The 26,783-nt window shown below is 35.0% G+C and overlaps 1 protein-coding gene across 4 annotated transcripts in view; it reads left to right on the forward strand.

Annotated features, from left to right (window-relative positions):
• LOC143237306 (uncharacterized) overlaps positions 1-22,804 on the forward strand; it is a 32,066-nt gene extending 9,262 nt beyond the window's left edge. For 2 of the 4 annotated variants that reach the window (XM_076476406.1, XM_076476407.1), the window contains exons 3-7: positions 7,958-8,089; positions 8,573-8,683; positions 9,369-9,582; positions 11,775-11,870; positions 17,521-22,804. In XM_076476406.1, the coding sequence (XP_076332521.1) occupies positions 7,958-8,089; positions 8,573-8,683; positions 9,369-9,582; positions 11,775-11,870; positions 17,521-17,687 (720 nt within the window). In that variant the 3' untranslated portion in view covers positions 17,688-22,804. The remainder of the gene's footprint in view (positions 1-7,957; positions 8,090-8,572; positions 8,684-9,368; positions 9,583-11,774; positions 11,871-17,520) is intronic. The other 2 variants (XR_013019998.1, XM_076476408.1) reach the window with 2 other exon arrangements.
• Positions 22,805-26,783: the final 3,979 nt, after the last annotated feature.

Raw genomic sequence — 26,783 nt, forward strand, 5'->3', positions numbered from 1 at the left:
TGTTTTTTTTTAAAGCATGACTCAGTGAAATGTTTTTATATTCTTATATGGTACTCTTTTTTTTTACAAGATTAGCTTTTCTCATTTTGTGTTGCCCTCTATATCCAAACCCTTTTTATTATGCATGCCACAAGCTTTTTCTCCACCAATAGGAGAGCACTAGACATCCTGTACTGCCAGATTGGGATATTGACATGGTACTCCATTCCTTCAATTTACCTCTGAAAGTATTCCCTCATGCTCTTTGTTTCATCTATCCCTTAAGACCTACAGGTGGTGTCGTTCAGGTCTGTTTACAGTTGACATCACTTGCACACTGTACCACCAAATGTATCTTTTATTTTGATCACTCCTTCTTTCCTAATACCTCAATGGATTACAAGGGTAACTCCTCTTTATTGTCCACTTTCTTTCCCTCTGTTTCTTACCTTTACCCTCATACTGATTTGGATAAACTTTTATACACTGTATGTGCCCTTCAGCAACTTTTGTCTTCTTAGAATCTTTCTCTTTTACCCTTACCAATTTGTTTTGTCATTTAATCCAGTTTACCTATTCCTCTTTGTCTCCTTCCCAATGTGCTTTGTTTTATTACCTCCCATCAGATGTGATATATCACTTTTCCCCTTGCTTCTTGTGTTTGTAGGCCTTTGGCAGAGATTTTTGCAGTTGGGTATGTTAACCACCCCTTAGCTGTTCATCTCCCGTTACTTACGTCCTGTCACAATTTTTGCTTCTGTGGAATATAACTTAACATCTATGGCTATATGTCAGGCTTTGGTGCAACTATGACACTGGGTAAGTCTTTATTAATGCTTTCTTTCTTTTAGGGCCCTTGCTTTGAAGTTTATCTCTTGCACCCCATTCTGTGGCAAATGGTGCCTAACCAGGTATTCTTTACATATAAAAACAAATCTGCACAGTAAACCATGCTGATTTGTGCACTCTTTCTTTGAATGGCTAATAACCTCGTTATATTTGCTTCATAAATAGGTCCATCCTGGAATGTATTTTGGAGGCATGGGTGAAGCAGAAGGGGAATGCTGCCCATCCTTGCCATGCCTCAATTGAATAAATCAGTATGGTCTGTTTTTCAAAATAGGGTTTCTTGATCACCTGTTCTACTGTCTCAGGTTTAACCATTCCTCTGGACTCTTCAAAGCTCTTTTCATCCCTTTCTTCCGGTGGAGTATGAGAGTTCTTACCACTTTCCAGTTCCAGGGCTCTGGGGTGGCTGATGATGAAGGCATCCTACTGGATGGGTTTTACACAGGTGATGGTGTTCTGCCAGTGAGGAAGTCATACCATCCACTGCATTGAATGACACATGCCATGGAGAGAGATGTTTCAATGCAGTTCACCCTTTTGCTTGAGTACCCTCATCCCTACCCTCTCACGGATGTCAGTACTTAGTGGACTGGGTTTGAATGAACCAGTCAACTTAAGGCCTTGCACATGCTTGGGTTTGTCCATCTTCCTCCCTTGATTCTTCATTCCACATAGTGGGTCACAGAAGGTATATGTGCAATGTTTCTGTCCTGGGCACTTCCTCATTCTGTCTTGCAACAGGAATGTTATTGACATTTAGATGTTTCAGGCCTCTCTCACAAGTGTCGGAGTTGATTGCATGTGTTGGACTTCCCATGAACACCAGATGACACATTCCTGGATCTCTGGAGTCAGTGTATGATTCTCATTCAATCATTACGTGGGTATTGGAACCCACCAAAAAGGTTTTTAATATAGTTGACTTAATGAGTATAGTCTGCTGTGTCCTAGCCATTCTACACCATGGGACACATCCTTTATTACCTACTTTACTTTTACAGGATTGAGTTTCCATATTTATCTGTTGGGATCACTGTCCTGATTTATCCTCTCCCATTCTGCTTCCTTCATTTTCTGTCATGTTTGTTCCTGGGTGGTCATGGCAAGGAAATAGCTGGTTGAGAAGTGGTGTAGTACCCATCATACAATTATTTGATCTCTTTCTCTCATCTACAGAAATATTCATCAGATGCTTTAGGGGAAGGGGTACGTCTGTTCTTCCCCCGTACTTGTTCCTCCTCCTTTTCAACACAGAATTCTAGCTAATCTTGAGAGTGGTTGGAAATACTATATTGAAAGTTGTAATTTTTCTATACTGAAAATGTATTTCCAATCGGTACTTTCCTCCACTAACAGTTCCCACTCTTACCCACTATTTTCTGGTACTTATGTCTTCTGCCAAACTTCAAAATTATGATAGGTAGGTAGTAGCACATATAAGAAGTCATGTGATAGTACTGCTCTTCTGTTTGTGGAGAGATGATGTATGATGATTTGCAGGAGAGACATACTGGAATCTATGATTCCAATAGAGGAGGGCTAAACAGAATACCCAGACAGTGCCTGGTAAAAGTACAAGGGTTATTGGTACAAAGGACTACACAAAGCATGGGAAAGCTTTAATACAAATTATAGAACTGAGAGACAACAGGAATGTTGCTATATTCTTTGTTCATATAATTGTTGGTATTATTCACAAAGGAACATTGTACTATCTTGAACATTTTTGGCTTTTACCAGAATAGTATGGTTTCTTGTCAGTTTGCCTCCTGAGAAGAAGAATTAAGATATGTGTCAGTGAATGGCTGATCATATCATTTTGTAATATTCGTATCCCCAGGTAAATACACAACATACTCGTTGTTGTAGAGATGGATGTATAGGTAGACTACTCAGTTAGGGAAGTTGTTATACTACATTGTCTTTTATGTTTCTTTTTTATTCTACTGGTTCTCTACAAATAAGCTGCAAAGATTGTGCCTTTTTGTGTGGGATCTGCCTTGACTACACATTTTTTATGTTGGGTTATATTAGTATCTGTTTTAGCCTAACTATATATTTATGTTTGGTTGTACCTGTAACTGTCTTAACATTGCTGTATATTTATGTTAGGTTACATTCATAACTATTTTATTCTTGGTAATGTCCACGAGATATTTCTATTTGTTTGAGTATGATTTAATTTATAGTATTTCTTAGAACTGAAGTAAGATGTTTTCTCCTTTCACTGGCTGTTTAGAAAAAATATGAATAAGCTTTCTGTAGAAGTTAAAACAGAAAGTTAAGTACATGTATTTTCTATTGGAAAACATATTGGGCCATATCAAGCTCTGTTGGTATGTATCTGAGAATGCTCTTGCCTGTTGTAAGCTTGTTATAGTAGGTGTTGTGTTACTTGTTAATATAATGTGATTTACTTTATTTCATGTAACAGAGTGAGTTAATTTCGGGATATGACTTCACTTTTTTTCTGTAATGACAACTGTTCTATCATATGTGTGCTTTCCTCAACCTGAATGTAGAATTGTTTCTAGTATAGTATTATTCTAAGGAAAAGAGCTGAGTTGTTCAAGTTCTGAAGTGTTCAATTTATTTGTTAATCACATAGTTTATCACAGTAAATCAAATAATATTTTTATGTATTTCAAAAGAAAATAATGAATATTGTTAAAGTAATATTGTCCTTGTGTGTATACTGTCTTGAAACATTGTTTAATGTGTGGTCAAAATGTTACGTAAATTAGTTTCACTTTTGCTGTTATTTTGAAAGTTATATTTTTTGTTGTAACTTCAATAGCTACTTCTTATTCTAAATATAAATTGCCCTGGAGCATCACTGATATGCAAATGAGACACACTAATTTTCATTTGCTATGCTACTTTTCAACTGTATGTTTAAAGTCTAAATGTAGTTTTGTACCTAGTTTAAAAGGTACCAGAATATTTTACCATTGAAATTCAGGAATGATACTTATCTCTACATACCTCTGAGAACTCTTACCTCTTGAACAACTGATGTAGAATTTCTTTTGCATGCCACAATTCTTGAACAGATGTGTCTACGTATGTTACACCAACATGTGATGTAATTGTAATAATTCTGTAGTACTCTATCAACAGGAGGTTGTCATGACTTCTATTGTACAGTAAATCCCCGTAATGAATAGCATGTCATCATAAGCTAATTCTGTTTTGACATTACTTGTGTTTACAAATATTTTCTGCAGTTTTTTTGTTTTCTAATTGCATTAATTGAGTGTTTTTCCTTCTTAAAAGCAACATTTATGTCCTTGTAACACTTTTGTTTTATCCACCTGTTTCCAACGTTGTTTATACCACTCAATACACCCTTGGAGGTTGTTGCCTCCATGTATTTCCATGGGTTGTACCATCACTATTTGTTCTCTCTTCATGCCTTCTGAAAAGATTTACAATCAATTGACCTTAATGTAGTTGCTGCTCCCCTTTTTAACCCTGGGAGATTTTAATGAACACAATCTCCCCTTGAGTGGTGCTGATATTAATGAGAAGGATCATTCTGTGGAGTGTATGCTTTCATAACCTTTCTTTCTTCAGTAATGGTGGTTTTACCTAGTCAATCTTTTACTGCTATTGAACTGTCTGTTCCACTTCACTTTTTCTCATTTTTCTTGGAGGGTTGACTGTCCCACACTTCAGTGATCATTTTCCCATAGTGTTCAGGAAGATTGGCCATAGTAAAAGGTACCAAACGTAAATACTATTGTTGGAGTTGGAGTAGGCTGACTGGGTCTCTTTTGCTTGTCTCTTGGATCTTGATTCTGCTGTTATTAGTCTTCCATCTATTAATGCCGACATGGAAGCAGTAATGGTTTGCATCATTCAAGCAGCCATTTCTTCTGTCCATATATTCTTGACATGTTTCCCATTGTATCCTCATTCATGGTGGTCTCCTGCCTGCCAGCAGGCACGGAAGGCTCAGAAACAGGCATGGGATACCGTTTGCTAGTATCCCACTCTTTACAACTGCATTGTTTTCCAGAAGGCTTATGCCCATGCTTGACAGGTCAGATGTTAAGGCCAAAAGGAATCTTCTACCACAAGTTCCAATGTCATCTGGAAGGTCAAAGGGAAGTATGCCTTTCATCATCTTTCTATTTTGCTCTTCAGTAGCCAGGAAGTTGCTGATATACTGAGTATTGCTGATATTCCTGTGGAGAGTTTTACTTATCACACATGGAACTTAAGCTTGCTCTTCATTGGTTTGGCTCTACATCAGTTTGGCCTGATTACATTCACTATAATTTGCTGCACCATCTATCTCCTGCCTCTATTGTTTTTTTCTGGTTCTCGAAGACCAGATCTACCAGGAGAACATTTTTCCTTTGTGGTATATAACTATTCTACTTTTTTTCAAAGCTTGGGAAAGATCTCAAGATTCCCTCAAATTATTGTCCAACTGCTTTCACTGTCTATCTGTGTAAGGTTTTAGAGAGGATGGTTAATACACATCTTGTTTGGTTCCTTGGATCAACCAACCCCCTGTCACCCACCCAATGTGGATTTTCATTGAGAGCACTCCACCATAGATCACCTAGTTCTACTTGAAACATCGATCAGGGAAGCATTCCTGAAGAGAGAACAACTAGCTTCTGTCTTCTTTGATCTTGAGAAGGCTTATCACACTATATGGAGGTACAGCATTTTGCAGGACCTCCATTCATATGGGTTGTATGGCCACTTACCCATTTTTATTCATAACTTTTTACAGGACAGGCAATTCCAAATCTGTGTGAGTTCCACAACTCATGTCAGTCATTCAATATGAGGTTTATTGAGTGGCAGCTTCAGTCTACTCTCAATCACTTGTTGAAGTAGACCACAGCAAATGGTTTTACATTTTCTTTCTCAGAAACTGTTTGTATGCATTTTTGCCACTAACAGGTTTTACACCCTGATTCAGAGCTCCTTCACAATAGAGTTGTTCTTCTCATGGTACCTGAGGCAAAGCTCTTGAAGTTTATTTTTTACCATAATTTTACTTCCATTTCTTACAGCAAGCAGCTGTGTGTCAAGTGTATAAGGGCATTGAACATCCTCCTTGTCCTGCATTTTGTGTTTTGGGGAGCAAATAAATGTTCTGTTCTAAAGATTTATGGGTCTCTGGTCTATGGTTCAACAAGAGCATCATTCACTATCTTGGGCTTTAGCTCTGCATCAGGGATTTTTACATTTCTCCAGTCCTGAGTTTGTACACTGAGTCTTACAAACCTGTTCTTAACTTTGGCTGTTTGCAATCTTCTTTGTAATATTTTGTGAAATTTTGGTCCTTTACCACAGCATCCCTCCTGGGATTGTGTCTTCCTTCCTTAGTGGGCTATGCTCTTTTGGAAGGTTTACCATTGTTCCTTTTTGCCTTCATATCCATCCACAGCTGACTGAGTAACTGTCTCCAAGGTTCAGCTCATCCTACCAGGGGTTATACCATTCTCCACCTGTGACCATTCTGTGAGTAATCTGGGAAAAGCTGATATCTTGAACTGTAAGTACCATTTTCTCTTTGTCGAACATCTTTAGAACCATTCTTCCATCCCCATTTATATGGATAGTTCGAAATCAAGTGACTCTGTGGTCTCTACTATGGTTTTTTGTGGCTAGGTGATTGATTGGTTGCTTGCAGGATCCCCTCTACAGTTTTTGTGTTCTCTTGCCCTGGATCATGTAGAAAGTATACAGTACACAGATTTTACCATTTTGCTGACTCTCATAACTCTCTACTGGCTTTGGAATCACTTAAAATTAGTTCTTACCCTATTCTCCTCAATATTCAACAACAACTGGCTTGCTGTCTTCTTTTTCAATCCAGTGTTTTTGTATACGTGGCCATGTAGGTATTTGAAGGAACGAGCTTGCTTATATCACAACTAAGTTAATTTGCTCTGGCTGTGCCACTGCCTTGCTTGTTCCAGTTAGGGACTCTAGTCCTGTGATTAAGGCATTGCTTTACATCATTTGACAGTAGGCTTGGGGAGAGCAGCTTTATACCAAGCTTTTTCTGATTAAAACTACTGCTATATGGCTGTCTAGTTTCTATGACGATCAGAAGGAGGACATGTTTGGCTAGACATTGCTCACAGTTTTTTAGCTCTTCATTTTCTTTTATCTGAAACTGATCTACCAATGTGTGGCCTTTGTGATACTCAAGTCACAATACTGTTGTTACGATCATCAATGGTAGCACCATTTCAGACATGTACTTTCTGTTGGTCTACCCCTGATGTTGGGATGCACCATTGACAATGATGACACTGTCATTGTAATTTGAACCTTTTTATGGACCATTGGCCATTTTTTGTTTATATGAGTTTTTACCAGCTTTTAATTTTACTTCCAATCACATATTCTCAGAATTTTTCCTTTTTATTTTATTTTTACACCAGTGTAGTACAAGGCACCTCATTAGAGTATTTTCCAAGCATGTCCATACATGCCGAACCAGATAATACTTGATTTGTTTTGGGCTGCATGTGAAAGCTCCTTCTTCTCTGCCCTCCATCTGTCATTACTGTGTATGTCTCATGAATATTTCACCTCGATGGAATGGCCCAATACTATTTCCACACTATACATTCTCAAAAGAATGCTAACTCCCACCTAGTGCTGCTACATTAAACACCCCACTCTTATAGACATGGACTTTCCTGACAACATTGCAGAGAGGAGCTTTTCTCTGTAACTGATCTACACCATTTTAGTCTGTGGAGAAGTAAAGCCTAAAGTTAATATTCCCCTTGTCTGAAAGTGTGTGTAAGGTACATAGATACCTCTCAGCACCACCTTCCTATTCTTTCTTCCAGTTTGTGATGCATATTCCTTACCTCCTCAAGAATGAGGTTATGGTAATATGCTAGTGCTCTTTGAGATTACTGTGCTTGGAGGTTGTGTCATTCTACTGTTGGTGGAGGGCTACAACATTGAGGTTATTTGAAGCTTATAATAAGTGCAGAAAATTCCATGGCAGTTGTGTGAAAGGCGATAGTTCTTAGTGGTGCAGAGAGGTGAACTTTTTAACATTTGTTTATAGAGTTGTTTACGCAGAGAACAAAACTCTGATCTAAGTCCACAGTTAAACATACTTTTTTGTTTTTAGCTGCTGGAGCTGCCAGAATCCTTCAACAATCTTCAGGCTCTCAAGAATCTTGACCTGTACAACAACAAACTGACAGCCTTCCCATTGTCTTTGTTAAAGCTGTCCAGTTTGAACAAATTGGATTTGGAAAAGGTAATTCATCTTGTAACTGAGAGCATTATGATTTCATTCCCAAGGGTAAAACTATCAAATCTAACAAGTCAAGGATGTTTAAGTGGTGAACTTTGAGTTTTGTTAGGATTATTGAATATTTATTGATACACAACATAAACTATGATAGCAGTATGTAACTTTTACACTCAAGTGTTGTTTTCATAAATGATTGAATTTTCTAGTTTTACTTGGTAGTAATTGCATATTATAACTCATAACAATTTCATTTTTACAATAGTGTAGGGGTTGAGGATTGGCTGCACAGATGTCCTTGAAAGTTGAATATATAAACAGTCATTTAACACAACGCTATGGTTATTGAGGAGCCTTTTTTTTTTGTGAGGGGGACTTTAGGATTAAGTGAATAAATTTTTTATTTTAGTCTTTAAGATTATTATTAATATGTTGTATGTATTACTTGAAATCAAAGACTTGACACATTCATAATGCTTTTAATTTCAGAATAGTTTTGGCTTTTCTGTAAATGAATTATCAGATACCTCCTTCAAGACACCCTCTGACCTAACAGTTCCACTCTCTCAAGACAACTGGAAGAAAACAGATAACATTGATGTTTGTAACATTCTTAGCAGTATGTTAGGTATAATAATAGAATAATTAAATTACAAGTCAGAATTTACTTGTTTCAAATGGAGTGCTTTTGGAATAAATAAATTAACCACTTCAGCATAAATTTGTCTGAAAAGTGTGAAACAGTGGGTAATTTGTAGCTATTCTTAATTTCAGGCTGATTATGGTGCTTTCAAAGCATCCGAAAGTCGAATTAATTGAAATTAGTTTGAAATTACAAGGATAAAATGTTGAGTATGCTTTGTAAAATTTGTTGAACCATAGGCAACTTCAACACTTCTCAGATGCTTTTATATATATTTGTATTTAAACTTTTTATGGGTTTTTGATTTATTAACTGCTATAAATTAATTACTCACTTATTTTTCATAATTTTACATTTTAAAAAGATTAAAAAGATGTCTGTGTGAAAATGCATTTTTTATTTTAGAGTTAACAAGTTAACTAGTTTTAGTTCCATTGTCCAAATTTATTCATTGACTTTGCTGTAATAAAAAGATTCAGTCGATGTTCTAAGACATCTCATGTTTATTTTGTTGTACAAATGGTAATAAATGAGTGCTGTTAGGTGTAGTTTGTTTCATCCAGTTGTCTCAAATCTTAATACAAAAATATTGTAGCTGTGATGTGTTTAGGTAAAGTATGCATTTATCTCTGTGGGGTATAGTTTGAAGTTCAAGAAATAAGAATTAATGGAGATGTTCACAAGTTGCCGTATTCCTGGAGGAGACTAAGATCAGCTTTAGCTGTGGGAGCATCATTGAGACATGGTAATGGTCAGAAAAGGTCAAGAATAAAAGCAACTTGCAGGGTTGTAAATTCTAGAAGGGCCAGCTGTGAAGAATTTAGTGACAAAAATGGAAATGATGACATTTGTTCAGGTGAGTTCCTCAAGGAGGGATGTGTTGTATAGTACACGTTGGCAGGACCTTGTTTGTTTTATTGAATAAAGACATGAAGAGTAATGCTTTCAAAACATGTTTTAACCACTGTCGGCATGTTTTTGTTTTTATTTTGGTTGGTTAACCCTTTTCACATGAGTTGCAGTCTATCACACGTTTTGACTTGCATTCAAAAGTTTATTGAACTACTATTTTATGCATTTATCTCCTTAAGTCTGGTATAAAACTGTAAATTATAACTTAAACATTATACATTGTTTAATTTCTTAATTTAAAAATAAATATTAAACAAATACCTAAACATCTAGTTTTGTGTGTTATGTTGTATGCAGCACTAGCTTGAAATAAATGTTTTTAATATCAAATTTACAAAGTGTATTTTGTATGAATTAAAAAATTGAGTTACTGATATTGATGAGCTAGAATATAAAATAAATACCTTTTTATCTTTTCTATTTGCAAAGCTATTACTATATTTAGTGAATCAAACACATGGCTCATGTTCACCTCCTTTTTATTTTTGGAAACAGTACCTTATATTTACTTATTTCTATATATGATGTGAATAACCAATCAGAAGCTCAGAATATTATGACATCCTCTCTTTCTTTCAAGACAGAAAGCTAGAAAGTTGAGTTTTTGGTCTCTTCATGATTTCATATTATTTAGATACAAATACAGATTAATTACTAAATTTGATAAATTATAATGGAACTGTATGGTATCAGTGAATTAACTTATTTTTTGGTTATCATGTTTATATAAAACCTTAAAAATATTCTTTCATGCTGTCCATGTGCAAAATTTCTCAAGGCTTAGCAATCTAGGACAAGCAGCAACAAGTACAAGGGTCATAACTAGAAGAGATAATTGTGTGCTTACTGTTCTAAGTCTTAAGAAATAATAATAATCAATATACATATACAATTTATAATAATTGAAATGTGATTGGAATTTGTCGAATAGTGGCCAACTAAAACACAACCCAGATTGGTCACTTTGTTAAAACTAAAGGTCAGTTTTATATTATTTAATACAGTAACATAAGTACATGAGTGCTTCATCATTGTAACTTCTGTATTGTTAAATAAAATTAGTTTTTGTTTTATAATCTGTAGTCATTCCAGAATAAAAAAGACATATTTATATTCATTTCCTAACTTTACATGATGGTTACAAGATTAGTCAGATTGACTGAACCCATACAGAAATTTGTTAGTAAAAATAATACAAAGTGTAATTTTTTTTTTTTAAAGATAAAACTCTCTGGATATCATAAGGCTGTTGTATATGAAATTGAAAATGTTACACAAAACTATTTTTAACCTTAAAATGAAAATTACTTTGCATGTCAGAAAGACAACATGCCAAAATAAAAAAGGCATAAGAAAAGAGAAAAAAAAATTGTTTAACATACTTTAAGATTTTATAAAATATGTGATATTTTTTGTATGAAAACCTTATAATATTTACTGATAATCAGAAAACTATAACAAGCACAAATGGTTATGAGGTTGGTACTGTGTAAAGTAAGTTGTGATATGCCCATACTTTCATGTGATATACTTTTCTATTTGTGGGTAAAGATAGTTGTGTTCTGATAAATAAGATACAATACATCTTAAAATCATACCATCTACAGATTTCAGTGTGTACAGCTTTAAAATGAAAGTTGGGAAATGAAAACATTTTCACGATAAATGAAAGGATTAAGAAACTTCTGTGTACGTGATGACAAGAAACCACTTGAAGTAAAACTGCATCTCGAGATGGCTGGTATGGGTATTAAAACTTTTATTAAAATAAAGTAGAGAATGTTTCAACTTTTGTTAACCTGAAGATGACCTAGAAGGCCAAAATGTTGTTTTCTGCTTTATTTTAATAAAAGTTTTAATACCCATACCAGCCAACTTGATATACATTCAAACTTCTATGTTGCTAAGTTGTTTGTTGCTATGTTTGTGCTCAGTGTGAACAAAATTTACAACAGTGTACTGAAGAGCTTCTGAAGTGTAATGTTTGTCATTCTTCAAACATTTACAGACAATATGAGTATCTTATATAGCTCATGACCAAAATAATTTTATTATTGTGTGTACTTCCTTCAGAAAATATGGTGCTAAAATAAACAAAATTTAATATAAGAGAATCAATATTTGATACAAATTTAGGTACTGTGTTTTATACAGCTGGTTGGAACTCTGAAAAGACCAATGCTGCTGCACCTGAAGAAGACTGGGAAAGTGAGATAAGCAACAACCCATATGGTAAGTTGTGTAGCGTGTACTTTGGTTGTTATAATGTTAAGGAAAGTTATCCTGTTAACATTGTGTTTACAGAGGAAAGTGATGCTACATACATGTCAGTGGCTCTGTGTAATAATTATAAATGTAAGGGAGAAAACCCAGTGTTAGAGACATACAAGACTCAGTGTAGAACTTTGGGTTACAGCATTGCCATTATAGATTTGATGTAAAAATTTTGCCACTTGGATATCTGGTAATTGTAAAATCATGTTTTATCTGATCAATGATTGTTAGTTTATAAAACTTTTTCTTCTAATATAATGCTTGCCTACAGTCAGAAGATTAGCTATTCTCATTTAGTGCTGCCCTCTGTATGCAAACTTGTATTTTACACATGCTACAAGCCTTGTGCAATTCCCTTGTCAGAATAAATACATTCCAACATATGTCTCATGCAAATCATCATTCATCACCTATTGACCAATAGGAGCATAGTATGCTTACGTGACACAAGTGACTTTCTCTGCACTCCTTATCAAACCTTCACTTCTCATTTATCAATTGTTCAGTACAGATGTTTTTTTTTTTTTGTGCTTTGCAACTTTGTGTCACACATTCTCATTTTTTCGTTGAAGTAGTTTTAGTTTTGTTTCTACTTTATATCTTTTCTCCCAGTTTATTGTTGTTGCTTTTCTGCACAAGGTTTTTTGGTACAGTTTAGTAAGTTATGAATTTCAAAATCAATGTTGTTTCTTTATTGGTCACACCAATGACAAAGTTTCAGTCTCAGGTACTGGCAACCCAGTGGTGGATCTTTCTGATTATTTCCATCATGAGATTTAATAATACTTGGGCCATTGTTTGTCCCTTGATGTTGCTCTTGTCCGTCGTGAGATTAACTGAAAATTGGGTCATCTTTAGTCCCTTGAAGCTGTTTTCATCTGTCGTGAGATTGAATGATACTTGGGTCATCTTTTGTCTCTTGAAGTCACAAGAGCTAATATTCTTCACCATGATGACAATTTTCATCTTCTCTTTTTTTCTCCTGTGTGTATGCTGTTCCTTCCTAGTTTTATACTGAAGATTCCAGTAGGCCTTTTTTTGACTTTCATGGATTTTGTATCTCAGGTTTATGATTTTTTTTCTTATTCCCCTTGTCCTTATATTGTTGCATGAGCATTCTTTTCAACCTCTTTTGGCTTTCTTCCATCTCCTGATATTCATATCCATGCTAATCAGTTTTATTCTCCTTGTTGAGTGATGAGATCAGTTTATGCTTCTCTCCCCAAGAACCTCTGATCTATATGTCTTGGTTTACCATCAGGGCTGAATTTCAGTTGTTAGAACACCTCTTGTTAAATTCCTTGTTACCTTTTTAGGGTTAGCTAATAAATTTAATGTTAGCATCACACTTGCCCAATATTCTTGCCTTCTTGTTACCCTTACTTACCCTCCTCTGGTATCTGTCTTCCATACATCTTCTTTTGGAAGTTCTTTATATAAATTCGAAGGTTTTGTACTTGTACCATTTAGCTTCTGTCTTCCCTTTGGCCTGTATTTCCTCCTTTGCTCTGTTATTACATACATGGTTTCTTTGTTGTTGGGATTTTATTAGTAGAGACTCTATTCTGGCTTGAATTAATTTGCTTTTCACTTCTCTAAGGGACTTAAGTCTTGCTCTTTTTCTTTGTTTTTATGTCTTTGACAGTTCCTGATAATATTGAGCCATAGGTAATGTTCTCCGATGACGGTCTACCCTTTTGACTTTTGTGGCAATTTTGTCTCAATCTGAGCATTGCCTTTCATTCTTCCACCATTTACTGATGTCTTCCAATCTGTATACTTCCTCTCTTCAAGGTTGTTGCTGATGTATTGTCCATTATCTCCAGTACCAATAACTACTGTGTGAGTTTGAGGCCAGTTGGAACTTAATTGTTGGATTTACTTATTTACTTCCTAAGTTCATTATGGAGTCTTTTCTCACTCTGAGATAGGCATTTTTCCTAGGATTATGGATGACACAAATGGATGTCTATACATCCTGATAATCCTTCACTCCTGACTTCATGTTTGGTTTTCTGATCTCAGGTGGTTTACCAATTTCAGGCTCTTTCCTTTAGATTTCCCTTGGTTCCACTTGTATTTTCTCTCATAGTTCCACATAAGATTCCTGCTGTGAATACTTTATGAACAATGAACCTTGTATGAGATCCTCTTTTTGCTATCACTTCCCTTCTGCCTTTTCTGATAGTTGACCTGCTCTGATGGCTCAACAAAACCCACATATTTACAAGTGTGCCTCTGTCTCCCTTGTGCCCAAATTCCTATCTGTTCAGAGATGCTTCCATTTAGGGATGGAGGGGGGGTTGGTTTGATAATCACAAAGCTTTGGGTCATGGGTCTGCATACAAACTTGTCTTACATATCAGTGTTTTTTAACTTCTGGTTGTTCATCTGGCATATATAAGTTTCTTTCTCTTGTCTGTCACTGTGTGGTGATAGTTCATTCCAACAACTCTGTGATGGTGGCTCATATCAACCACCAAGGGGGCAGCCAATCTAGGGACCTTTCTTTCTAGACTCTCAATCTTCTATATTGTGCCCAGGCACATCATATTCGTCTTTTCCTTTGTCACGTGCTGGGTGCTTAGAATCTGTTAGTGGATTGTATTTCACATCTGGACCTAATCTTTCCCATGCAGTTGTCATTAGATCTAATTATTTTCAGAGATATTTGCATTCTTTGAGATCCCCCCCAAATGAATGCATTTGCTACAGTCTTCAATACCAAGTTGCCCCTCTTTTGGTCCCCTGTCCTACATTCACAGGCTCTGGCTGTCAATGCCTTCAACCAGTATTGGTCTTACAAATACCTTTTTGTGTACCCTCCCATATGTTTGCTTTATCAGATGATTTCTCTGGTACACTTCACTTCATGTTAGGTTGTCCAAATTGTACCCCATTGGCCTGCACAGCCCCAGTTTCTTAGACTCCAAAATCAATTCCTATTCTTTCTGGTCTCTCTTCCTCTGTATTCCTTTTCTGACTCAACTTTGATCCCCCTTTCTTCATCCCAGTTTTCCTGTCTTACATCTTCTTGCATGGCTTTTGTTTGGTTCTTGGCAAGGAGATCTGGCTTCACATATATCATCTCCTTCCTATTAGCTATTTCCATTTGTTTGTCTTCCATGGTATTTTACCAGTGCATGTGGAAGGTCTTCTGCTGTTGGTTTGTTGACAGGGAACCTCCTGCTGCTAGGCCTTTATTAGTGTATGTGGTGGAACTTCTCACCTGGTTTTTTGGCTTGTGTATCTTTGGTCTCTTATTTCTGAATATAGGACTGCCCTCTCCCACATCTTCCATTTTCCAGATACCATACAGTTTTTAGTTCACTTGTTCTCTTTATACTAATTCACTCTTGTATTTAGAGGCTTTCTGGGCTTCTTCTTCTTCTAAATTGGGACTTTAATGTGGTCCTCCACATCCTGACTCTCTTTCCATTTGAACCAATTTCTTCATGATTCTTGTTTTGTCTCTTAGGACCTATTTCCTTCTTTTTACATGCAGACATCAGTTAACTGATTTATTTGCTATTGATGTCTCCTGTACTCTTTTTTTTTTTTTTTAATCCTACCTATCTTTTTCTTTGTCTTGATCATTCCTTTCTTCCTGAGACTGCAGCAGTTCAAGAAGATTGTTCCTCCTATTTCACTATCTTTTGTCTTTCATGTCTGCCTTCATTTGGACCTAGAGTATCTGTCATGTCCTGTCAGTGTTATATTGCAGGCAAAACTACCCTCTGGGGTGCATATAACCATCTTTTCATTTCATGGCAGTTCTCCTCTATTCATGGTCTTTCCTTTTCTTCCCTTACAAATTGGGTATGCCTTCTGGTGCATTTGGTCTACTCCTTTCTACCTTCTTCATTCCATACTTTGTTCTGTTTGTCATTATCTCAAATTTCCCTCACTTCCTGTCTTTGCCATCCATTAAAGAATTTTCCAAGCTGGCCTGTGTACCACACCCAGTACATTTGTCTCACGTTATCTTCATCACATTATACTTTTGCCCACTTTAGTTCTTACCTTCCACCAGTGACCATGCTCCATACTTTGTTATAACTTTGTTTTGTTCTTCTGATGGTTACTTTATAAATTTGTCTGTTCTGGACTGTACCACCCATGGAATGCATGGGTAAAGCAGAAGGGGATAGCTGCCCATCCCTACCATACCTTGAGTGAAGAACTCAGTATGGTCCACTTTTCAAAATAGGGTATTATGGTCATCCATTGCAGTATTTCTGATTATGATGGTCTTCTAGACTCTCCAATGTATTTTCATTCCTTTACTGAGTATTGTATGGGAGTTCTTATTACAGTTTAAAGTTAATATGGTGGTAGACCATGGAGACACCCTCCTAAATTGTTTTCACTAAAACATTGGCTATAGCCATTCACTCGAGAGTATGGTGGTGGTATTCTGCTGGTGCAGATGCAAAGTGACTTATACTGGAGTTGATCCATTCCATTACTAGTGGGTTTGGCCTCCTGATACTAATTACACTATCACAGGAGTTGATCTGTCACATACTTAGATAAAGTGGCTTCCTGTACTATTTACATATTTTACAATACCCACAACCACTGGAGTTGATTCATCACCTTACAGTTTCATGTGGCCTCTTTATCTTATATATACTAACATGAAGTTGATCTGCTGTCTTCAGGTTGATGTGGCTTTCTATCACATATTCCATAACACCTGGAGTTGATCCATCACACATGCAGTTCATGCATTTTAATTGGGAGCCCTTGTTTTACCTTCATGTGGACATCGGTTCATAGTGATGAGGTGTTGAATTCAAGTCAATCAATCAACATAAGTCCTTGCACAATTTGATTCCATCCTCTTGATGCCAGATGGTCAGTCCTGGATTGCTGTAGGGTGTTGATTCTTGTGTTGTTCCCAGGAATTGGTGTATATCTTAATCCCCAATTCGTGGGCTGGAGGCAATATAATCCTCATTCTACCCTTGTGTGGATGTTGGTATCCCAATTGTGGAAGTTTTGAATGTAATCAACTTCCCAAGTATGGTTTGATGTGCCCTAACCACACTACACTTTGCAGTTTCTGCCCTTGTTTTTTCAAATTTCTACATAGGCTAAGAATATTCCTAGCTCAGTAGTGGCACTGTTTCCCTCCTCTGATCTCTGGATCTCTTTCTCTCATGCTCAGAGGTATCCTTCAAATGCTTCCAAGGGTGCTTCTGTTATCCCCTTGCAGTATCCCTTCCTTCTTCTCAGTATGGGATAGTAGCTAATAGAATAATTATAATTTTCCTAAACTTAAAATATATTTGTGATAGGTACTTGCCTCCTGTCACACTTTTGGTGCTCACATCTGCCAAACGTTAAAGTGAAGGTTTGATCGAGGAGTGTTGAGGGAGTCATATGAGCATACTATGCTACTATTGGTTGACAGATAATGCAGGAGTTGTACTAGTTCCAACAAGTACACAAGGTTTGTGGTATGTATAAAAAGTTTGTATATAGAGGGTAGCACTGAACAGAAATAACTAATATTGTGAGAGAAAGTAAATACCTATCAGAAATACATTTTCAGTATAGGAAAATTATGACTTCCCCCTTACTTGACCATTAATATTTCCAGAGGTTCGGCCAATATATAGACATCTTACTCTGGATCCAGTCAGTTTGAGACTTCCTACACCAGAAGGAAGTTTCATTCCATCAGATATCCACGCCAAGCCCATTGAACGTTTCTATCTCTTTTTGGGAGTAACCGAAGGCCAGTTTGATGATGCAGAGGAGTCATGACAATGAATTATGAATCTAAAAAAACCATCATAACTGATTGTTTCTATCCTTTTATAACATACCATTGAACTGTTGGAAGACCAAATCGTAGTATGTTTGTGAAATTCAACTGACTAAAATGTAAGTAGCAGTAATAATTTATCAAGTACAAAACGAGTAGAAAGATACATGTTTCTATAACCTGTGAAATGTATCATTTTATAGTTATTCAAGAAATGGGGAAAATACTTGCATATGAATAAAATAACAAAGATTTTTAGCTGCAGTACAAAATAGTTGTGGAGTGAACTGGCTGTCCAAGAAGACTTGTATTATTTTTCATTCAACTTTATCTTAACATATATTTTTGTTGATACAGTAAAACCTGTACAAGCCAGAAATATCAAACTTTTGTAGCATTATCCTAAGATTTCTCTTATAATAGGCCCTCTATATGGCAGAACCTGTGTAATGCAGATGGAAAACTATCTTTCAACTACCTCATCTATCAACAAGTAGGATTAGAACCTGAGTAAGGCAGAAAAGATGTTTTTGATTAAATATTAATTTCTTATTTAATTAATCATTTCTTTAAATGTTAATTTAGTCTTTCTACCTCCATGTATAACATTAGCTCTACAGCCACTAGATAATGGAATTATACAGTGTATAAAATTTAACTACAGAAAATTAATGTTTCAGCATATTATTGCAAACATGGATGACTGTGAGAGAGCATCTGAAATGACCATGAAAATTGACATGTTTAGATGCAATTGCATTTTGAAGTCGTTCAATCAAATACATAAAAGATGAATGACATAATAAAGTACTTTTGCAAAATGTGGATTTATTCTTGATAATGTTGGAGATTGTGGAGAAGTTGTTTGTTATGATGATTCTAGTGAAATCCAAACTTTGAGAAGATTGATGCAGATGATTTTGTGTATGTTGACAAGAATGTTTTAAAAGAAACTGATGAAATTGATTTAAAATCTATAATAGAATTGCAAGATGGTAACAGTGTGAGAGATTCAGAAGATGAACAAAATGGAAAAGATAGTGAGGAAATAGAAATTCCTACTTCATTGCAAATGTATTAAGTTATATTAATGCTAACAAATTGTATGCAAAAATGAAGGGGGAAAATGAACTTCATGAAAAAGCCATAGAATTGGCGTTCTCTTTTAATTACATTAAGATTTTGTGTGCTTATGTATATTTTGAATGTCTATTTTTGTTCTTATTTTAATAAGTATGGCATAAACAGTATAATAACCATTTACAAACATCTTACTTCCCTTGAGTCAAGTATGTATAATGTTCCACTAAAACATTATATATAATTAAGGATATTCATGTTCACTGTCTAAGCCAGAAAACCTCTTAAGCTGGAAATTTTACTCCATCCCGTGCGATTCCGCCTTAAACAGGTTTTACTGTATAAGTATTTTTAAAAATCAACATAAAAGTTAAATTCTTCAGAAACAATATAGTACTTGTGTTACTAACAAGAACTGAAATGACCTATGAAAGAGGAAACAGGTCATAAGACATAATTGGTCTTTTAGACTTGATCCAACTTCAACACCTACCCTGATCTTAAACTGTTAAAAAGTTAGTTTAGAGCACTTATGGGTTATTGAACAAAGTTACCTAAGAGTGTAAGTTTGTACTCTGTCTTGTAAATTTGTTTAAAGATTTCATCACATCTTAAAGAATCTTAAGTAAATCCACTGAATGTTTTTCAGATTATAAAGGATGTCTGTTTACACCTTTCAAACAATAAGAGAACAGTTGAAATATACCCTTTGAATAAAGATTTTTTTTGTCAGTAGTAAAGTACCATATTCGATACAGTATAATATGGTTACAGTTTACTGCTGGGCCGAGTAGTTAGGATTAACAGGAGCATAACTTTTGAAATAATCGCTTAGATTTCTGTAAAATTTGTAAAGAGCTTAGGATATTGTCTGAAAGAGTGGAAGTAAAATAAAAATGTTTTTTTGGTTTGAAGCTGTGAAATGTTTTTGTACATTAAAAAAAGGCTGAGTTTTTAAAGTATGAAACATTTTAATTATGAATTTTAACATTTTTAAATTCTTGTTTGGAAATTTTTTGATGGTTTAAAAAGCTAAGCTTTTGCATTAATTCTGTGAAATTTTTTTCTTTGTATAAAAACTGTAGTTTGATTCATAGAAGTATTTGATTTTGTGGATTAATTGTTAAGCATTACAGTTACACACAGAAATATATTAATTGTGTTTTAACTCACTGTTCTTTACACAATGTTAAATGTTCCAACAGTGGAGGTATACCTCTCTCAACCAGTTACTAAAACTTGTTTCATGCAGTTTTTGTTGAGAGTACATTTTCTGGTAAACAGATACCTGCAATTCGTAAATCTGATTAATATAGAATAGTATAATTTTATTACAAATATTAAGTAGATTTTCCCTTTTTTTTTTTTTTTTTCTAAGTTGATTAATGAATAACACCATCTTTATATTTTTGTCCAATTTTTGTAATAAAAAAAGATTACTAGTTTTCATAATCTTACAAGTACATATTCAGGCTTCTTAGATTTAAAATAGGTTTTTATTTTTGACAATGTTCATATGGTCAACTACTCTTTTCTCTCACCTTAAGTCCACTCAGCTTCCAATATCTTACCAGGTAAAGGCTTAGTTAATTCAACAGTGCAATGTTTATATTTCTACCGATGAGAAATTGTGACAATTTTTAAATAGCTCTAACATCTCTGTTTCTTCACTGTCAACATCACTATACAGTTAGAAATGTAGTATGTTTAAAGTTTATGTATAACAGGGGTGGCCAAACTTGCTGAACATAAGAGCCACATACAATAGATTTCAGATGTTTGAGAGCTGCAAGACATGAACAAATATTACACACACGTTTCTATTGCTAGATGGACATTTTGTTACATACATTTTATATAAATATTAAGAAATACATCTACATAATATTTATTCATGTATGTAGTTTTTAAACCATTAATTTGTATTGGTTTGAATAATCATAAAGTACACCCACACACACACACACACACCAAATGTTTTCAAAATCTTGGCTGATTATTGTTTTAACTATATTGAGCATATTTAATACAGTAATGAACAACAAAAATATCCAAACTTGCATTTCATTAACATTAAATGAGACTGCCAAGAATGGAATTTATAGATCATCTTGAGACCTAGGTCTTCCTGTAGTTCTATTAGTTCCATTTTCACAACAGATGATTCTGTAACCAGAGGTTCGAGAATTGGACAACCATCAGTGTTCACATCAACCATGAAGGGATTTACAAAAAGGGCAAATTAGGGCTTCAGCTTCTGCAAGTCCTAAAACCTGTCTAGGAAATTATCAAGCAGCCCTTGTAATTTATCTATGTATTATTCCAGTTTGTGGTCTTTCATTTCAATATAAGGGAATGTATTTACTCTCTCCTTTCGAGATTGGAAAAGTAACTGAAGTTTCTTGATAATGTGTCTCTTTGAAAAAGTCTTGTTTTATTCTGAAAGCTGAAAATTCTCCAAGTAAGATAAACAATTTTATCCTTCCCCTGGAGTATGAAGTTGAGAGTTTGTAGATGATTCATTATATCAGTGAGGAACGTTAGATTTTGCATACATTCATCATTTCCCAGTTGAGGATAGAATATTTTCCTTTCTTCAAAAGTTGACAACTACTTCATAATGCAGTAGAAAGAGACATCACTGGGTTTATCTTCATGCTCCAGTACTTCAATAAAATTTTTGAACTATCAGTGGGTCTTCCCATTTAAGCATATGAAATTGACAATTTCAAGAACAGATTTCATAACCTCTTTATACCTGAAGTATCTGGATGCCAGCTGTTCACGATGAATAATGCAATGAACTGGGAGAAACTCTGGAAAGCTGGGATCGCTTTTCATAAGTGCAATTATTCCTGCATTTTTCCCCCACCATTGCAGGTGCTCCATCTGTTGAAACACTGACAAGTTTATCCAGTGGAATATCAGCAGTTGTTAAAGCTCTGTCAAGTGCATTTTTAATGTCAACACCACATGTTGTTTCTTTTAGTGCCACTGAGTCCAACATCTCTTCTTTCACAGTTACATCAGAGGAAACATAATGAACAAATACTGCCAGTTGTGGGTTGTCTTTTATATCTGTAGATTTATTGAGTGCTAAGCTGAATGCAAAAGAATTCTTTAAATCATTTTGCATTTTGCTTGCAACATCAGCACTGATCTGGGAGATATATGTATCTCTGTAGTGTGGCGTGAAGCTGGTGTTTGTGCTATTAGTCACTGAAGTTTTGTGTTATTTGGATCTAACACTGCAACAACTTCAGCTGTATTCTTCTCAACCAATTCACCATCAGAATGTGGGTGCACAAATAGCACAAGCAATTTTCCATGATATAACAAAACAATTTCAATTGTTGTCAACTTCCTTACTGAACGTTGTCAACAGTGTCTATTGACTATTTAGTGGTGATTTCAACACAGTTAACTTGTTTTTCTGTAATTCTGATTTAGGTGGATAATCAGACAAAAAGCTTTTGTGATTTGTTTCATAGTGAAACACAAATAGGGTGCACAAATAGCACAAGCAATTTTCCATGATATAACAAAACTAATTTCAATTGTTGTGTCAACTTCCTTACTGAACGTTGTCAACAGTGTCTATTGACTATTTAGTGGTGATTTCAACACAGTTAACTTGTTTTTCTGTAATTCTGATTTAGGTGGATAATCAGACAAAAACATTTTGTGATTTGTTTCATAGTGACATTTCAAGTTACTGGCTTTGTAATGACTAACACATTGCAGATAAGACACAAAGGTTTACTTTAATTCAAAATCTTCCTCCCACTCTGGTTTAAAATTTCTGTTTTCATCTTCTTATGATTCGATGACGCCATCTTCTTTCACGATATTTTCACAGACACTTCTAAAAAATTGAAGTGAAAAGAAACAATAAGCTCCAACATGTGCAACACAACCAAACTCTACCGAGCACAGTGTCACACTAACACTCCGCTAATATCACTGCCCGCAACACAACCAAACTCTACCGAGCACAGTGTCACACTAACACTCCGCTAATATCACTGCCCGCAACACAACCAAACTCTGCCGGCACAGTGTCACACTAACACTCCGCTAATATCACTGCCCGCAACACAACCAAACTCTACCGGCTCAGTGTCACTAACACTCCGCTAATATCACTGCCCGCAACACAACCAAACTCTGCCGCGCACAGTGTCACACTAACACTCCGCTAATATCACTGCCCGCAACACAACCAAACTCTACCGCGCTCAGTGTCACACTAACACTCCGCTAATATCACTGCCCGCAACACAACCAAACTCTACCGCGGCGCAGTTGTCGCACTAACGCGCGCTAATACTGCCGCGCAACACAAACAAACTCTGCCGGCACAGTGTCACACTAACACTCGCTAATATCACTGCCCGCAACACAACCAAACTCTACCGGCGCAGTGTCACACTAACACTCTGCTAATATCACTGCCCGCAACACAACCAAACTCTGCGGCGCACAGTGTCACACTAACACTCCGCTAATATCACTGCCCGCAACACAACCAAACTCTGCGGCACAGTGTCACACTAACACTCTGCTAATATCACTGCCCGCAACACAACCAAACTCTGCCGAGCACAGTGTCACACTAACACTCCGCTAATATCACTGCCCGCAACACAACCACATGCGATCGCAAGTTGCGCCCACTAAAACTAACATCGTCATCACTGGCTTCTGCAGTACAATTCCTCTGTAATTCTTATTGATCTAAAATTTCTTTAATCCCTGACTCAAATGTAGCATTAAAATTAGAATTTAAATTATTAAATATATTTACTCATTATGAACATTAAACTTACGTTTTAATCCAGTGGACTCTCAGTTTATACCTGGTAAATAATTATAAAGCTTGAACATTTTTTATTTATCTTTTATATTAATTATGATGCAAAAAGCCAACATATCTCTGCAAACTGCACATTATATGTCACAGAGCTGCAAGTGGCTCGCAAGCTGTGGTTTAGCCACCCTTGATGTATGAGGTGAGGAATGTGGGGTGTTTAAAGTTTATGTATGGGAGAAGATTTTTGTTCATATTTTCTTGTAAAAATGAGTTAAGGAATTAAATAATGATTATCATGTATTTCTGAAACACGTGTGAAAAATACACAATGAAAATTAAGGTTGAAATGTGGAATTAGACTTTGTATGACAGATATGTTTGAGCCACAGGTGTTCTGTCAATAACAGTAATCTTTCCTAACCAGTACCTACCTAATTAAGTGAATTCATTAATTAAAAACATTTGTCATTGATTGATATATTTTGGTAATTCATCTACTAAACACACTGAAAATTAGTACATTATAAAACAAGGTGTTTAGTTGGTGTATGTGGTTTATAGAGGGTGAGACAGTTTTAAGTTTTAAAACTCCTGGAGAATCATTAAAGAAGTTTGTTCTCTGATTTATTTCCTGGAGAGAAAGTTAACATGCTGTCCAGTTGACTGTAAAGGATTTGAAATGTTTCCTGTCATTATGCTGCTATTGTTCTGTTTTATGAGTATGCTTCATTGTATTGAATTTGTAAAATGAATTGACTATTAAAGAATTAAGTGTTCAGTCAATGTCAATAAAAGGCAAAATATTTAATATTAATCGTGTCAGGATAGGAAAGAGTTAATAATACCATTGATGTGCTGTTAGTTTTTGTTTAAAATGACCTTTTTTTATTATTCTGATTGATATTTTAGGATGTGTGAATTTTTCCATTATAATTTATTTTAAATGTTTTTCTTAGAAACAGTCGGCTTTTCTGTCTTTCTAAATATAAACAACTTTTACTAATTCCTCTCCATAGCACATAGACCAGCAAAACACATTTACGTAGTAATTTGTATTTTGTGTTTATTTTTCCATGTTTTCGTGTGTTTGTGAAGTTTATTGTTTTTGGATTTCTCCTTAAATTTATCAAGTGTCTGAAAGACTGTGATTGCAGTTTATGTGAAAGTAAGAACTTGTTTGTATATTTATGACTATTAAAGAATACTGAGTATTATTTTAAAGTTTTTTCTTTCTAAATGTAAAGTTCATCACTCTGAATTTAAAAAAAAATAAATAAAAATTAACACCCAATAATGAGTTTGACATTTAAAAGACTACAAGACCTTCAAACAGTGAATTTTTTACTCTGGAGAATTTTCTACAAATTAGAAATAACTTAGAATAATTAATACATATTTAACATGTTTTTCTGAAATAAATTAACATTGTGGAAGTGCATAAAAATTTCTATATCTGCAAAGAAAGTTAAAAACTTTCCATTAATGAAAAACACACCAAAGAAGAATTAGGTTTCAGGTTTGGTTTGTCTAATTCCTTCAAGCTTCTATTTACATGCAAGTTTTTAAGAGTTGTGTTTCAGTGTATCTGGTTGTAAGTTTTGATATAAATTATGTTCCATGAGATTATCATTAAATACAGAATATCCACCTTGCAAATTAATTTCCTTAAGGATTCAATTTATTGATAAAAATGTCCCATAGTACAACAATTTATATAAACACAGGTTGTTAGAAATATTTTTTGTAGCACTTATGTATACAAGAAAATAAGGAAAACAGATACTACAAAAAAAAATGTCTAAATGTTTTCTGAGTTATCCTTTATGTTGGAAAACATGTAGGTTCAAGAAGTCTGGGTGGAAATTAATAAACAAAAAACAATCTATAACTCAAGCATTTTCCAAAGGTGAACCTTTCTTCTTCAGGGGCAAAGATTTACCTTTTGAAAGTGCTCAAGCTATAGGGTATTTTATTCATATTTTCTAATTAATTTGACATAACTCTTTGAACTATGACCCTGTGGTAGATGTGATGATGACATTCATCAGGAGTGTCTATTGATGACGAGAAATCCACTTGCAATAAAAATGTATCTCAGAATGGCTGATATGGGTATTAACACTTTTATTGAAAAGGTTAAGATAACCTAGGAAGGTCAAAACGTTGTTCTCTCCTTATCAATAAAAGTGTTAATACCCATATCAGCCATTCTGAGATACGTCATCAGGAGTGTCTTGTCCTCAAACAAGGTACATGCACATTTTATTTATTGTCAAAAAAGTTATGTTGAATATACTTAGGTTGTCACTGTATCATTTATTTTGCATCTATTTAGATTGATTTTTCATAATACTTTGCCTGTTGTGCATTATTTGCTAATGAGATATTTAAGTGAATTTTCCTTAGTCCCATACTATTTTGTCAAAGTTAGGTAAAAGCTGAAACATTAGCACTATACAGCTATAAATTTCTAAATGTCTTAAATTAATGATCCAAATGATGATATTTGGGTAAACCATAAATTTTTTACCCCTTATTTACTTGATAGTTTTTCAAATTTCTATATGTTTCTGGATTTCTCATTAGGATAGGACATTTGTCAAGAGAAGTGTTAGGTTTTTCTCACCTTGATTATCATTGGTCTGTATGAGTCACAATGGTCATCTCTTGTGTTTTCTATTAAACATGCTTACTGCAGCACAAATGATGCTACAAATATAAGAATTGGTCTGTTCTTGCAGTGATCTATGTGACTACCTAAAGATATGACACCCTTTTTTAATATTGTAGCACTTTGCTACATGGATGCCACTTGCACTTAGGAAGAGAGAACTTTGTATGTATTACCACGTTCTTTGTTTGAAACAGAGATTGCAGTACAGTTTGTTTGTATGCTAGATTTTCAGGCTGTTTATCAGCATTTATAGTTGCATAAAAGCATTATAGTTGTATTGAAGAGAGTGTAAATATAGCTTTCACTAGTTACCAGCTGGTGGTACAGTACTGTGTTTACAGATTTACAGTGCTAAAATTTGGAGTCATTCCCACAGTGGAAACAGGAGAATGAGTGTCTTGTTTTCTTGCTCTTTCAATCATCTGTAGTGCTAGGCAATGAAATATTCTGCATAGAGGAGGACTTGTAGATAGAAGAAAGAGACAGTTGCTGGAAGTTAGTGATTGTCAGTCTAGAAGATGTTCTCTG

This window comes from Tachypleus tridentatus, chromosome 13 (genome assembly GCF_004210375.1).
Source record: "Tachypleus tridentatus isolate NWPU-2018 chromosome 13, ASM421037v1, whole genome shotgun sequence".
Taxonomy (NCBI): domain Eukaryota; kingdom Metazoa; phylum Arthropoda; class Merostomata; order Xiphosura; family Limulidae; genus Tachypleus; species Tachypleus tridentatus.